Source organism: Silene latifolia, chromosome 10 (assembly GCF_048544455.1).
Source record: "Silene latifolia isolate original U9 population chromosome 10, ASM4854445v1, whole genome shotgun sequence".
NCBI classification, from domain to species: Eukaryota; Viridiplantae; Streptophyta; class Magnoliopsida; order Caryophyllales; family Caryophyllaceae; genus Silene; species Silene latifolia.
In genome coordinates, this window is record NC_133535.1 from 5,064,372 (window position 1) to 5,079,057 (window position 14,686).

At 35.9% G+C, this 14,686-nt stretch overlaps 1 protein-coding gene and 1 long non-coding RNA gene across 2 annotated transcripts in view; one reads left to right on the plus strand and one right to left on the minus strand.

Moving 5' to 3' along the window:
* The first annotated feature begins 11,287 nt into the window (after positions 1-11,287).
* On the plus strand, positions 11,288-12,977 carry LOC141604832 (uncharacterized). The gene is made up of 2 exons (XR_012526230.1): positions 11,288-11,622; positions 11,831-12,977. It is a non-coding gene; the product is annotated as an uncharacterized LOC141604832 (long non-coding RNA).
* Positions 12,978-13,478: 501 nt separating this feature from the next.
* LOC141604827 (putative disease resistance protein RGA3) overlaps positions 13,479-14,686 on the minus strand; it is a 37,137-nt gene continuing 35,929 nt past the window's right edge. The window contains exon 3 of the mRNA XM_074423342.1: positions 13,479-13,912. Coding sequence (XP_074279443.1) covers positions 13,839-13,912 — 74 coding nt within the window. The 3' untranslated portion in view covers positions 13,479-13,838. The remainder of the gene's footprint in view (positions 13,913-14,686) is intronic.

Consider the following 14,686-nt stretch of genomic DNA (forward strand, 5'->3'; position numbering starts at 1 on the left):
TCCATTCGTCCCTCTTCCCAAAGAAAGTGAAGTTGACGACACCTGAAGCTTGTCACGCTCCTCCAAAGAGCCTTAGCGGCTTCACCCCCGCACCTCAACCTTAGCTCTCTCATCAAGGACCGCCTTTTCGGCGTCCTCCCTAAGTTTTCGCTCAGCAAGGACCGCCTTTTCACCTTAGCCTTGGCCCTCTCGCCTTCCTTCTTCGCAGCCGAGCTCAAGCCCGAGCCGCTCAAGCCGTGGGGCAACTTCACCATAGCCTTTTCTTGCTCCACAATATGAGCACCGCCACCTCGGCCCATTTCGACAAAGATCCTGGACAAACTTAGGCCCTCCGACCTAATCAAGCGGGGTAGGCTTCGGGAAGGAGGAGACGACGGTGGCATCTTTACCACCCGCCTGCGCAGTCGCTTCTCGACGCCGTTCAGCGAGAACCGGTGACGGCGGCGGCGATCTACAAAAATTCAATCAAAGCATCCATGTCAACATTCATGGACATACCAGAGAGCCTGTCATCAGGAACGCCTAATGAACCGGCTAAGTCTGAGCCACAGGATAGATCTGTACCAGGCTTGGCCTTCTTGGCCGGAGGACCCATTTCTTTGCCGGCCTCGGTAGCAGTAGCAGCATTAGTAGCAGCAGCAGCAGCGGCAGCAGCAGTAGTCTCTTTTCTCTTGCGGAAGAGAGGAGATTCCACTGCCAAGGTGACCTCCTCCTCGGTAATATCAACGATCTCCACCGTCTACTTTTGGACTGAAGGGATTGGAGGTGGAACTGATGTTGACGCCGTCGCCGCCGAAGACATTGTTTTTCGCTTTCGGCGCGGTATGTTACCGGCAACCTTCGCCTGGGCCGTCGTCGTATCTAGGGCCTTCAACTGCTGGTCCATGAGGTCGTTTGGCGCCGGTCTGCGATCACGCGTGTCGGCCTTCGGATGCATCTCAACAACGTTCTTGTCTTTGTCAAGTCCCATCTTCCTAAGGACTTCCTCAGACAGATCCGGGCCAAAGCGGTCTGTAAAAGAAACGAAGCAAGAGTTAAATAAAAGAAATAAATCAAGGTTCAAAAAACAGAAACATTAAAAGCAGGGATGGGCCTCACACCGACCCCACTCACCCTGTGCCAGGGCCGGTATGAGGCCGACGTGGCAGAGCGGCTCATCTTGAAGAATAATCTGCGTCGGGGGCATTCATCCCTTCGGCGACCCATCCTTCTCAGTCTCAAACAACTTCATTGCCCGCCGTTTGTTTATCGTATTGTTGATGATTGAGATTGATGGGACTGGTGTGATTGTGTGTGTGACGGTGTGGAGCTGTTTATTTATCGTATTGTTGATATATATAAGTTGTGTGATTAGTACTGACCCCGATTGTTGTTTTGTAAAACCTGCGGTGATCCATTAGGAGATGGTGAGCAGTAATTGAGTAGGTTTGAGTTGTGTTACTGGGATAGCTGGGATGTGCCACCGTCTGACGATAGAAGTCTTCCGCTGTAGCTTTACTAGTTTTATAAACATTTCAGTTAACTCAGTAGACAGTTGGTTTTGAGAACATGTATCGTATTTTGGTATATGGTTTCAGTTGTAACCTTTCACTAAAGTTATATTATTTAATGTTGTTTCGTTATTGTCTTATGATTATCATGCCTCGGGTAACCGAGATGGTAATATCCTTATACCTGAGTGGTCCTGGTAAGGCACTCGGAGTATGGGGGTGTTACAACTTCTCTTTAACCTCTTTCTAAATAAATTTAAATTGAAAAAAAAAGGTTTTGAAGATGACAATTGACGACAATATAATCAAACAAATCGAAGCGACCAATAATGCAATTAAACTAATCGATTCACTCTTTTAGTCGCCGCTTCGACAAGTTGACAACTATCATTGATAAAACTTCAAGATAAATGAGCATTAGAACAAAGGTTTAGAAACATAAGCAAAAAGAATATAAACCCCACCCCAAAGGCCCAAAACAACAAGTTTAGAATCCGTCTATAACAAGGGTCAACTTTAAACGGTGAGAATTTATTGAGTTCAAGTTGTGATGAAGAAATTCCAATTGAAAGTGAGAGCTTATTTTCTTACGGTTATGACAGTAGGTCACATGCCCCAAACAAATAAGAAACGAGGGAGATATGACAAATTTACGAAAACGCGACGATGTAGGAAAAGTTTGGATGTGGGACACATCCAGACCTAGGTTTGGACGTATACGATCCACATCCGGGCCTTTTCAAAAAAAAAAAAAATTGATTAGTTTTACGCCAATTAGTTACATTATCAATATTAGCAACTCGCCATTTTGATTTATTAAAAAAAATCGATTCATTTTACGTCGATTAGTTTAACGTTGTTTCACTTAGTAGTTCGTTATTTTTACTCTACAAATAACGACTCATTTTACATTGATTTATAAATGTTATGGATTCATGGATCATATCTAAAATTCTTCAGTTATTTGTTATTCGATATTAGTTGTTAGTTTTGATTTGTCGATTAGTTGGATTGAAATGTTTGGGTTTGGAGGGACAATTTGGGAAGTTCATTAAATATTGTCGATGATTTTTAGGAATTTGTCCACGTCGAATAACGATTGGGTTTTTAAGCTTTTAGTTAATGGGTTGGTGTCACGGTAAAGATGGTAATTTTGTTAGCTCACTTATGTGTATAAAAGGAAACGTAAACTATCAAGTGGAACGGACTTAAATGGAATACGTAAACTATCTAATGGAACAGAGGAAGTAGCATAGAATCGACCCCAAATGAGAGAACCCCAAAGAAAACAATTAGATTTATTTAATTTTAACGACCCGACTTTTTATGACGAAAACCAACGTGTCTAAATATACAATTTTTCAATATTAAATTCTAGGTTATTAAAATAAAATATTTTTTTACAAGTTTTTAAATAACTAGGTTTAAACCCGTGAAAATTCACGGGTTTGCTATAAAAAAAATTCACAATTATCAATTATGTGTAATTATGTAAAACATACAAATAACTAAAAAACATAATTCATTGCTTTGTGATGAAGATAAGTCCGGTTTAAATATGTTTGTAACCGATATAAGATTTGATATTTTGTAAATGTATCATTATTTTAACTTATTTGATTAATTTTTAGTAATTATATTATATTTGAACGTTCGGAGTAATCATTGCATATAATAGCACTAATTTTATTTTTGATCAAATAATTTATAATAAATAATTATGACAAAAATTAAGTCTCTGTATATTATTATATATTCAAGATTGATAAAATTAGTTATATATAGATGTATTGAGCCATACTTCTATTAACACCTTCAAAACATTTATATGTTCATTCAAAATGAATGATTTCCATTTTTCACTAATTAGTCGTAGTTGATAAGTTCAGCCCACTTTATCCTGTATATGCTTTGGAAATGATTACACCCGTGTAATTTGGAAAAAAAAGTACTTGAAAAATAATTTTCAAAAAAGCTCCTATAAAATTTATATTTGGATTACTATTATAGTTGTTCATAAGTTAACTATAAAATCAACTAAAATATTTTTAAAGAAGATAGGGAATACATCATATTTTATTTTAAATTCATTTTTATTATAGGAAGGCTATAAAATAAAAGCATGTGGGTAGTGCATGATGAATGTTGTTGCTTTGCTTTCGAAAATAGTAATATGTGATTGGGGCTACTGGTTTCATGAGTATTGGGTTGTTTTTGTTTACCTTGTTGTTGTTTAAGTTGTTTGGAAGTAAAATCAAGTAGTTATGTTTTTCGATTATAAAGAGGTTGTCTTTAAACTGTTATAACTTTAGATGCATAAATGATTTTAATGTGATTCCAATTGGAGGTGATAGCTTGTTCTTTTACGATTCTAACGATAGGTCACACACCCAAAACGACCAAGAAATGAGTGAGTTATGGCTGTTTTTCTTAAAACTGGACAAAGTCTTTGAGAAATGCGTAGGTACTCGATCGAGTAGCCTTGGTACTCGATCGAGTATGGGGGAACTCGATCGAGTACGTCAGTTACTCGATCGAGTGACCCTGGTAATTTGTTTTACGTGCTTCTGATCTTCACCTACTCGATCGAGTAAGTCACTTACTCGATCGAGTGGCTTGTACTCGATGAGTTACATGATTGTATGTTGAGTAATGAAAATGTAAGTGAATGTGGGCAAGGGATGATGTAAGTTTAAGGAACGTGAGAATGAAAAGATTGAAAGAAAGGATGTGGATAGTAGCAACCTGAGATATATAACAAATTATGGAGGGAAATGGTTAGAAATAGTGTTGAGTAAGAATATAGTGAAAGGTCGTTTTAGAGGAATTGAGAAGAGTGGTATATAGTGAACTTAATGGAGACATGTCGCGACGTGGATTTGCAGATAGTGACTGAGTTTGGAAACTTGTGTTATCGAGAAACGAAACTAATGTGTGATTTCCTTGGGCAATTAACGGTATAAAAAGAATTTTGATTTCTAGAGATGTAAAAAGGGAGATGTAATTGTTTGAACATTAAACGTTGATTTTTATGGACAAATTAGTGACAAGTGTGAGTGAGTGGAGTGATGAGAGGGGACCCATGGTAAGGAAGAGTGAGATAATATCGATAAGAAATTATGGGATTGGAATTTTGGAGTAATGAGAAGGTGATCGGAGCACTAAAGAGTTAGGAAGAAGTAATAAGGAGTTGAATGGTTAATTGTTTTAGTCGAGTGTAAAAAGAAAAGCATGAGGGGAGTAAAACTAAGAAAATGTTCACCGGAGTTATGCGATATAAAAGTAAGGAATCGTCAAGATGCATGATACTATCATGGGGAATTGAATTAATGGTTATACAGGAGCTTCGGAACAACAAGATTAGTCTTGAGTTTTGAGGAATTAAGGAAAGTAAGAAGTTGGTAAAATATCTGCAGGATATGAGATTTTGGTGGAAAGTTAGATGAAGATACAATTAAGGATAGTATTGGGAATAATGTTGAGGTAATTTTGTTGATGGATTTGATGCTCGTTATTGGGGATGATAACCAAAGATAGGGAAGAAACGGTGATGTTTAGAGATGAGTGTAAGAAGTTTGATGTACGAACGGTAGTTGTGTGGAGGTGTTGTCGCTAGTGGTTAAGGTTAATGATAAATAGGAAAGATGGCAATTCTAAAGAGGCTGATTTTGTAGAGATTGAATTGATAGGTATGGTTGTGAGGAAGTATAAGACATAGTCTTAGGAGGCGGTTTCTCATAGTGAGTGTTAGCTGTATAGTTATGTATGGCAGAAGGTGCTGGTTATGCGAATGGAAGAATGGGATGAGGGGCATGCGAGTTAAGCTCGGGCGACAGGTAACCTTTGCTGAGTGGTAACTTACATGATCAGGATTGACTAGTTGGATGTGATTATGGGTCTAAGATGTATATAAATATTGGTGTGAGGTTGTGACCTCACGAGAAGCGGTATGGTGTGATAGTTATAATGTTGTTATCTGAATGTTCTGTAATATATGTTGGACACGGTAATTTAATTGAATGATATTCAAAAGGGTAATAATTTGATTGATCTGGCATTACTGGTTATACTTGTATGTATTCATGATATATGTTGATTCCGTGATGTGGTAAGGGGATGATAGTCATGAGGTTATTATCTGTTTAATTCATATAATATGTTGCTTTGTGATTTAGTAAAGTGGGTTCGAGTAAGTTTTTCTTGTCCGAGAAGTTATGTTGAGTCAGTGCTTATGGGATTGTGTAAGTTGTGATGACTATCGATGTGATCCGGGCACGGTATTTAGTGTTGTGATGCGGGTATTTTCGCACTGCGATGTGGCTGTTGGTGGCGGTGTTGCGATACCGTCACCGGTTATGGTGGAGTAGGCGGGATGATTATAATTCGAATTTCGAAAGTACATACCAGTCATCCATAGATTGTTGTTTTGTTTTTCTTTTGTTCTGTGAGTTTCGGTTTGTACGGATAGACGCTTATTATTTTATTCGATGTTTCTTACCAGGTTAAGTTGGGAATGAGGGTAGAGTATGATATGAAATAGAGTGGTATATGTTTTCGCTGTTGGCATGGTATAGTGATATTCTGTTGATGGGACACGGTTGTGAGAGGTTGTTACAGTAATTTTGATCTTGTTCTAGATAAGTCTTTAGTGGACATGGTAATGGCAAGTGATTCGTAAAACATGTGTGGTAATGACCTGAAAGATGCAGGTGGTTCATAATCCTTTGTTGAGACAGTGAGTGTAGGGTGTTGGGGAAATTAGTGTCATGTTAAGTTATGTATGAGTTTTGCGGTAATGAAGGAAAGAACTTGAGGATCTAGTGTGAGTGTACGTAACGAGTGTGGATCGTGAGTTATGCTTTTGGGAGATAGGTGCTTTACATAGAGAGGTATGTTGTTTTGCAGTAATAATGGAGAGTTAGTATGGTGCTTTACATAGAGAGGTACGTAACAACTAACCCCACTTCACTTTTGTCACCACATCCTCTTGACCCGGCTTTCTAGCTACATTTATGGACGACGACTTCCACCCCAACCTCAAACAACGACATCAATTTCCGCGCGCAGCCTGACACCTCCCAACAAATTTTCAGGAGTTTTTACCATAAACCACTAAGTCGTTACATTAAAACTGTAAATCATAAAGCTAAAACCCAATCTTCACAACTCTTAAATTGATTTGAATATGTGAGTTATGAAGTTAAATCTCTTAAATGTTAAACTAAATATATACGTTCTAATTAAAGTACTCATTTGTAAAACACAAGCTATAGGCGTAAATGCTATTAGCTGCCTTAAAGTATAGAATATTTAACATAAAGCTCAAAGTTCTGAACTTAAAAAGGTGAGTATTCAAACTGTTAAAGTTTTCATCGTTTAAAAGTGATTATGCAAATTATGTCAAAGTTCTCAACATAAGAAAGTGAGTATTCAAGTTAAATCAATAAGTTAAGATTTATAAGTGTTGATTTCAGTTTTCAATTATGGTCCAACAACAAATATTTGAACCTGATACGGCTGATCGTACTTATTGTTCATCATGATTGCCAATGATCATCGTAGTTGATCGGTGGAATGAAGGGGAGAGAAAGCTGATCGAATTTAATGACGTCGATGGTCATAGGGGATGTTGACCCGTCAATAATACGTGGATAACAAAAGCGGTATGGAAAGTGTGGTGTTGCTGGTGGTAGCGAAGGTGTTGGTGGTAGCGGTGGTGATTATAAAATGCCCATAAACTACCGCTGCCCCTTTCTCCATAATCACCACCGCCACGTCATTATTAATTCAGTTTATTTTTTTTTATAGAAATACATGTTATGGTGGGACCCGTTAGTGTGCAATGTATTTATTTATTCAGAATTTCGGCTATACAAATATGCAATAAATTCAGTCTTAGAACAATACTATGAAATAATACTATGAAATAATTTTATACACTCCGAATAAATGAAATTAATGGCATATAAGCGGAATGAATTACAAATCGGAATAAATGAAACTAATTACAAATAAATGAATTACAATTTTTAAAAAAAAAATTAAATAATAATAAAATTACATAATTACGAGAAGGAATACATTTAATTACGGGATTGAATTACATATAATGCGAATAAATCACATGCATAATTTTTAAAACTATATAGTACGATATATTTTTTTAAAAAAAAATATCTTTTGTTATTTTTTCTTAAATCATTGCATGTGAACACGTATTTGTAACAAGTTTAAACATTAATTATGTAGATCGCTGATTTAGACCAACTAGATAAGTACAATAGAAATGCCAAAAAAAAAAAATAAATATCCAAAAACATTAATACCGGCCCAAATACATACCCGTGCAATTTTGCACGGGTTTAAAACTAGTTTAAGATGACTCAATTCCACTTTACCACTTTGCTTTTTCACATTCGCCAACGCGTGTTTTACGCGGTAAATATCGTTAGTTACGTATTTGCAAAAATTATAAAACTTAGATATTTTTAATGTACTCATAAAGACGAATCAAACAAGATCCCACATGAATATATTTCCACTTATATATTGAGAGAAAATCGAGATTGAATGTGCACTTGTGATAGTGTAGAAAATGGAAATAGGTAGAGTGAAGTTGAATGGAGGAAGTACTTCCTAAGTTAAAAGGGTTACTTTATCTATTATTGGTTGGTTTTAGGATATAACCTCGTTGTAACTAAAGTGGACACTCTCTTTTCTTCAAAACGGCCCAGGTCCATGTGCGATCTAACACACACCAATCAGTTGGTAGAGGGTGGTTCACTCTGATAACTCAGATGGTGGCACGCCGGTGTGGTAATTAAGAAAAATATATACGGATCCATGATTAAGCAAGTGTTTTAATAAAAGAGCATAACACTTAACCCAATAACCCTACCTAGGTAGGACACACACTTCTCATAATCGACTTCCCCGTGTCGAACACTTAACTTAGCGAATCCACCTAAGTAACACGGACACTCCTCATAATTCGAGTTAAATAAGGTAGGTAATTCATGTTACTAAGAGTACTTCGTATTTGATACTTCGTACCTAGACATGTTGAAGAGTTAAGAACGATAAACACCTAAGAGGGGGAGGGGGTGAATTAGGTGTACCTTTTAAAAATTTTATCGTTTACTTGGTTAATGACTAACACAAGTAAGATCTATTAGGTACGAGTTTGAGAAACTTAATGGATTGTAAGTTCACAAACGGTGCAGTACAGTCTATGCAATGATCGATGAATCTTTGCACAAGACTGCAACGAGATAGGTAGATAAAAATGCAAAGGATAAACGAATGTAAAAATAAATAAACAAACAAGACGATGTTTTAAAAATTGGTTCAGCTCCTACTCCGGAGCCTACGTCCAACCGTTATTTTATTGCTTGTTTAGAAATTTACTCAAACTTAACTAAACCCCTTACAATGAAAATAACTCGCCAACCTACTCCGGTTGCAATGCTTAAAGCTACTCCGCTTCAAGACTTTTTCTTTGCTCAAAGCTACTCCGCTTCAAGACTTAAGGTTCTATCTCAACGGTTTACTGAGTCGAATCTCGGTGGTTCACTTAAGAACATGGAGATTACAATTAAGACCTAAACACGAGAATCATTGAACATATTCTTTATGCAACAGTTAAGCGAACTGATACTTGGAGATTTTACCGCTTTGAAAAACAAGTGAAGACTTTTGAAAACAGAAAACGGTTTTGCAAATATTAAAGAACAAAGCTTTAAGATGCTGAAAAGATTTGCAAAGTGTTTACAATGAATGCTCTTTCAAAGTCTTACCATAAATGAACAAATGAAGTGGCTATTTATAGATAAAGGTAGTATGTAAGATAAAGACCTTAAATACTACTTTAATCTAACATCCGTAAGTTGCAGCATGTATTTTTCATTTAAAAATATAAAGAACAAACATTTTTGAGAGACTCAAGGTGGCTGCATTTCTTTCAAGGTAAAAGGAGTGTTCCCCATAAAGTAAAAAAACATAAGTCTTGTTTTTAGCATAAAGAAAACAACTTGCACAAATGGGATTGGCTATTGTGCAAACATATTCCTTTTGTTCTTTTTGTTCTCCAGTTGAAATAATGTTTGTTTTAAATATAGAAAAGTTTTTTTAAAGAATTTCAAATACTTGTAAATTTTCCCGAAATTTCTCCATTCGTTAGTACCAGAAACCATGGTGCAACAGTCTCAGGAACTGTTGCATGGTTTTGCCATAACTTATGCGTAAAAGAACTATGTTGAACTACCTCGTTTACAACATTTCTTCTAGACTATGGGCATGCTTGTCTTGCCTTCATCTTGATCATCTTGTTACTTTGATTAGCTTGTGGACTCTTTGATTGATCATCAATAACTTCAATTTTGCTAAACAATTTAACTAAGAGGCAAACAATTAAATAACAAATGAAACTTGGCATCATCAACCAAATGTGTTCTAACACATGTCCAACGGGTCAATAGAGCATATTATGGGTTCGCTTAATTTGGATTCGGTAAATTACGTCTCATATCTCTTCGAGTTCATACTGGTCTCGGAATTATACAAATTTTGGGTCGAGTTAGGGTCAGGAACCGTGGTCTAGGCACGACTTATTTTCTCAATTTGCAGCCCAAGGACGGCCTACGTCGTGTCGTGTGTGTATTGGGTCGTGCGAATCATGTGTCGTGCTAGAATGGGTTATGGGTCGTGCCATTCCAACAGCCCTCGTGTCCACTTCTATCTCTATGCACATACAATATTTTTCATTATATTGTTTGAAACAGTGAGATATCCAACAAAAATAACTAATGACACAATGAAGATAGTATAATTTCATAGCAATATTATTATTCGCGCACGTTATTTTGTTAAGGTTTGTTTGATAGAATTTCTCTATTTCTATTATCACTATTTCTTATAATTACAATAAGATAAAGAATTAACATCGATGATAGTGATACAACACTTTGAGATAAGAGTGAGAAAAATATATTACAAACATTTAACTATATCGTAATGTAGCAAAAAGAAAAGAAATGATTGTACAAACGTATAACTATTCCCTCTCATCATCATGCGTTGGAGATGTCTTAGTCTAGTGGTTAAGACAAATGTTTTATGGACAATAGGCTGAAGCAATGTTGTCAGGATTGAGATTCTACTTTGGATAGATAGTGTACGTAGAATCAGATTGCAGGATCGTAAGATTTTACAAGGTAACTAAATATACTTTGGATCTATAGAGTAGTTTTTTATTTGGTAAAAATGTAAAATTGAAGATAAAAAAACATATTCATTTATTAATATTTATCCATAAATTACAAGGTAACTAAATACATATTTATTCCTTTTTCATAAAATTGGATCGTAGAATCGTAAAATCGTAGGATCAGATTATGATCATACCTTTAGAAATTTTCAAACGAATATGATCGTAGGAGTTTACAACCATAATAGAATCGTAAGATTTGGAATCAGTCAAACATTTTTGGATCGTAAAATCGCATGATCGATTCGGGATTCTGATAATAATAGGTTCAATATTCAAATCCCTTTTCTCCTCTATTATAATGCGAGTAAATACGCGTTTTGTGAGACAAAAAAAATCATCTCTGGAACTAAAATCGACAAAAATTTGAACTAGGAACGAAAAAATCCAGTCCAAGACTGAACCAGGCCGGTTGAACCGGAATTTTCATTATGCCCATTTTAATAATTTCGGATTAATATCTAATAATAAAAAATTATATTACAATAATTCCGATCCAAATCGGTGTGAACCAGAAAAATCCAGTCCCGAACCAAAAACCAAAATCGTAAAAAATGTTGGACCGAAGGTTAGTGCGGAATATTTAATTGGGTACCCTATTTAATTCGGTCCGGATCGAATTTTGCACACCTCTACGCACAACTAGAGGAGTGTAGAAAGTAAATAGTTAAATACCCAAAACCTCGATAACAAGAACAAACAGAGAACGACAACGGAAAATGTCAGTTCCACCACGGCACCACCCCACCCACCATCGCACCAAGTTCACCACCGGCCGAAACACCTTTGTTGCCGTTGTCACTCCTGCAGATCACCAGTCACCACCTCCGGCGTCGTTCACCGCTCCTTGAATTACTACTTTCACAGGTAATTCTCTTATTATTCATCAATCTTCATCTCTGTCTTTGAAATTATTAATTTAATTTGTGCTATTACGCCTCTCGGAAGTTTAATTCTAGATAAATCGTTTGGTTTTAATGATATTAAGAATGCTAAGATTAGTTTTTCTCTTTCAATTTCTTGTATTGAATCTCATATTATTGATTATGAATGCATAATTCATGAATAATTTTAGTACACGGAGAATAATCAAAGCCTTTGAAGCTATCCAGCTATGAGGGCACCCATACTCGGCTACATGATACGGAGTAATTCACAACGCCAACACATTCCCAAGTTAGAAACAACACTCCAATGATATGGACTCGAAAGGAAGCACACTACTGCACATATCAATCGCACCAAAGTAAACTTCATTCCTACTTAAATCCTTCGTCAAGATGCCTGACTTATAACAAGGTTCCATTATAAGTAGCAGCAAGAAAGCACACAATACACATCAACTCCAAATAAAGCCTGCTCCAACCACAGAAAAACCTACAACAAGGTTGACTTATGGATAATAGAGTTTGGGGATGGTTTGTGGATTTAGCAACCAAACATGAAGTTATGGATAATAGAGTTTTTGGATGGTTTGTGGGAAAAGAGTAAGAGAAAAGAGATGGTTATTTGAACAGAAAAGTGGGATTAATTGATACCAAACTTTGAAATTATGGACTAATAAAGTTTAGGTAAACTGATGCTTTTCAATTTTCTAAAAGAGAAAGAGAAAAGATGGGGATGACTACAGAGTACAAATAGCGGGTTAGGTTTGGATCAACTCGAATAGGGTTCGGGTTATATCGGGTCGTAAGGACTTAAATGTTCTATAAACGCCACTGAATATTTAAATTCTAGTCCCTTTAAGGTAGTACTCCCTTCGTAATTACGTAATGTTCATGTTTGAGTTTTTGTGGTTTTTTAGGTGACACTTTAATCACGTTTTTTAGAAGTATTATTTTTTGCAAGAAAAACATTTTTATGATACTTCCTCCATACCACACCAATTCCGAATAAGGATTGACACTTTAATTGTGGAATCTTACTGGTTCTACTGAGATGTCGACGAGTACTTCCAGTAACATATGTAGTAGTCAATAAAGACGATGTTGAAAATGATTCAAGTGTAGGATTGTTTTTGGATAAGTAGTTAGTACGAAAATGTAGTTCTTGAATGCATCTTAGTAACTCTAAACTTAAATTGTAATGTTAATCCTTTTTCGGAATTTGTTAGAATCATTTTCCAATTTTCTCTAAACCTCTCGGCTATGGATTTGAGGAGGGAAATATGTAGCTCCGTAGTCTGTACTCTGTACCCAGATATGTAATGGTAATTTTACTAATTCGTAACGTTTTTTTACTAGTGAATCATAGTCAAATTTGTACGTTTTGTTGTTGGTATGTTAACAATCATTTCGATGTATAAGTTGCTTTTACTTTTATATTTTTTAAAACATGTCCTTTCTCAACTAACATATTCATTTTGCACTAAATAAAATTAGTATTGTATATTTTCTTTTTGGGTAATGTTAAATATAGCCCTAGGGTTGTATTTATCAATTTTTTTTGCCTACTTAGTTTTTTTGGTGAGAGAATAATCCCGCTGGCGTCATTCTAGAATTTAAGAGCAAGTAAACAACAAATACCAAATAAGAGGAAATGTGAAGGACAAATAACCTAAATAAATACACAAAATAAGAGCAATTCTTATACACACACAAAATTTTAGTACAAGGAGAATAATCAAAGCCTTCGTAGTTCGAATTCTACAGAGAACTATCCAATTTCTCTCCTCAATCAAAGCCACTCCGTCTTTGTAACTCGTCCCCAAATTCTCTCCTCAATCAATCAGAATAAACAAAATATATACCATATGAAATTTATACACACATTTTAAGAAATACAAATCAATCCTTAATATTTATACACACATTTTAAGAAATACAAATCACCAATAAAATCATCTCGCAAACCACACTACAAGAATTCCGAACACAAAAGAGCACACTATGAACGATTTCATTTTCTGCTATCGCCATTATTCATCTTTTCTTCAGTCTTTCCCCTTTCAAGAAGGAAGCAAGTCCACCAGTACGCCAACGCATCTTTCCAAAGTTTCACGACTCTTTTAGCTACTGTAAAATTGCATGAAGCATTACAACTTACAAGGACGCCAAATACACACCAGTACGCCAACGCATCCTTCATTGACATTCCCAACTCAGAAACAACACTAAAAGCGTCAATCGAACAAAAGCAAACTTCTTTCCATCATATCCTGCAACAATATGGAACTTATCAGCAAGGGAAGCACACTGAACACATAAATCGCGCGCAACAAAGTAAATACGATTGTTTCTTCTCCTGTGGATGGCAAGACCCATGTCTTCAGTAATTCGAAATTGGATATCTCAAGCTAGTATTATTGATTATTCTTTTTTATGGTAATAATTTAATTTACTTTATTAACCCTCTTCAAATAACTTCTATCAACCACCTTTTTCCTTAATAGGGGCATTAAAGTCTCTTATAAATGGTTTTTACATTGTTTATTGTAAAACCGTTTTATATTTTAACTTACTCTAAATAAAACTTCACAATCCTTCAAAAAAAAAAAAATTCAGAAAAAAAGATGGTGGGATAAGGTTATATTAAGTGAAACTCGACAAAATGCAGCAACTCAATTACAAACCCATAGTAAATCCTCGCCCCTTTCAACACTCACCACTCACCCCCACATCCAGCATTTCATATAAAAATTCCACGATGATATACTTACCTAGTTACGATTCACTCCATGTTTTGAATTACCCTACCATCCATATCAATAAATGGGATATGCAAGATCTTGCTCCAATCAGAGCCAACATCTTTGACACAACTTCCAGCTAGGATTGGACAACCCCCAATATACAGTCTCCTTAATCGTGTCATCTGTAAGAAAACCTCCTTTGATGGTATATCTTTCAATTTCTTGCATCTTTCCAACCATAATTTCTCAAGAGATGAAAGACGACCCACCCATTCTGGAACTTCTTCCAAGTCATCAAAG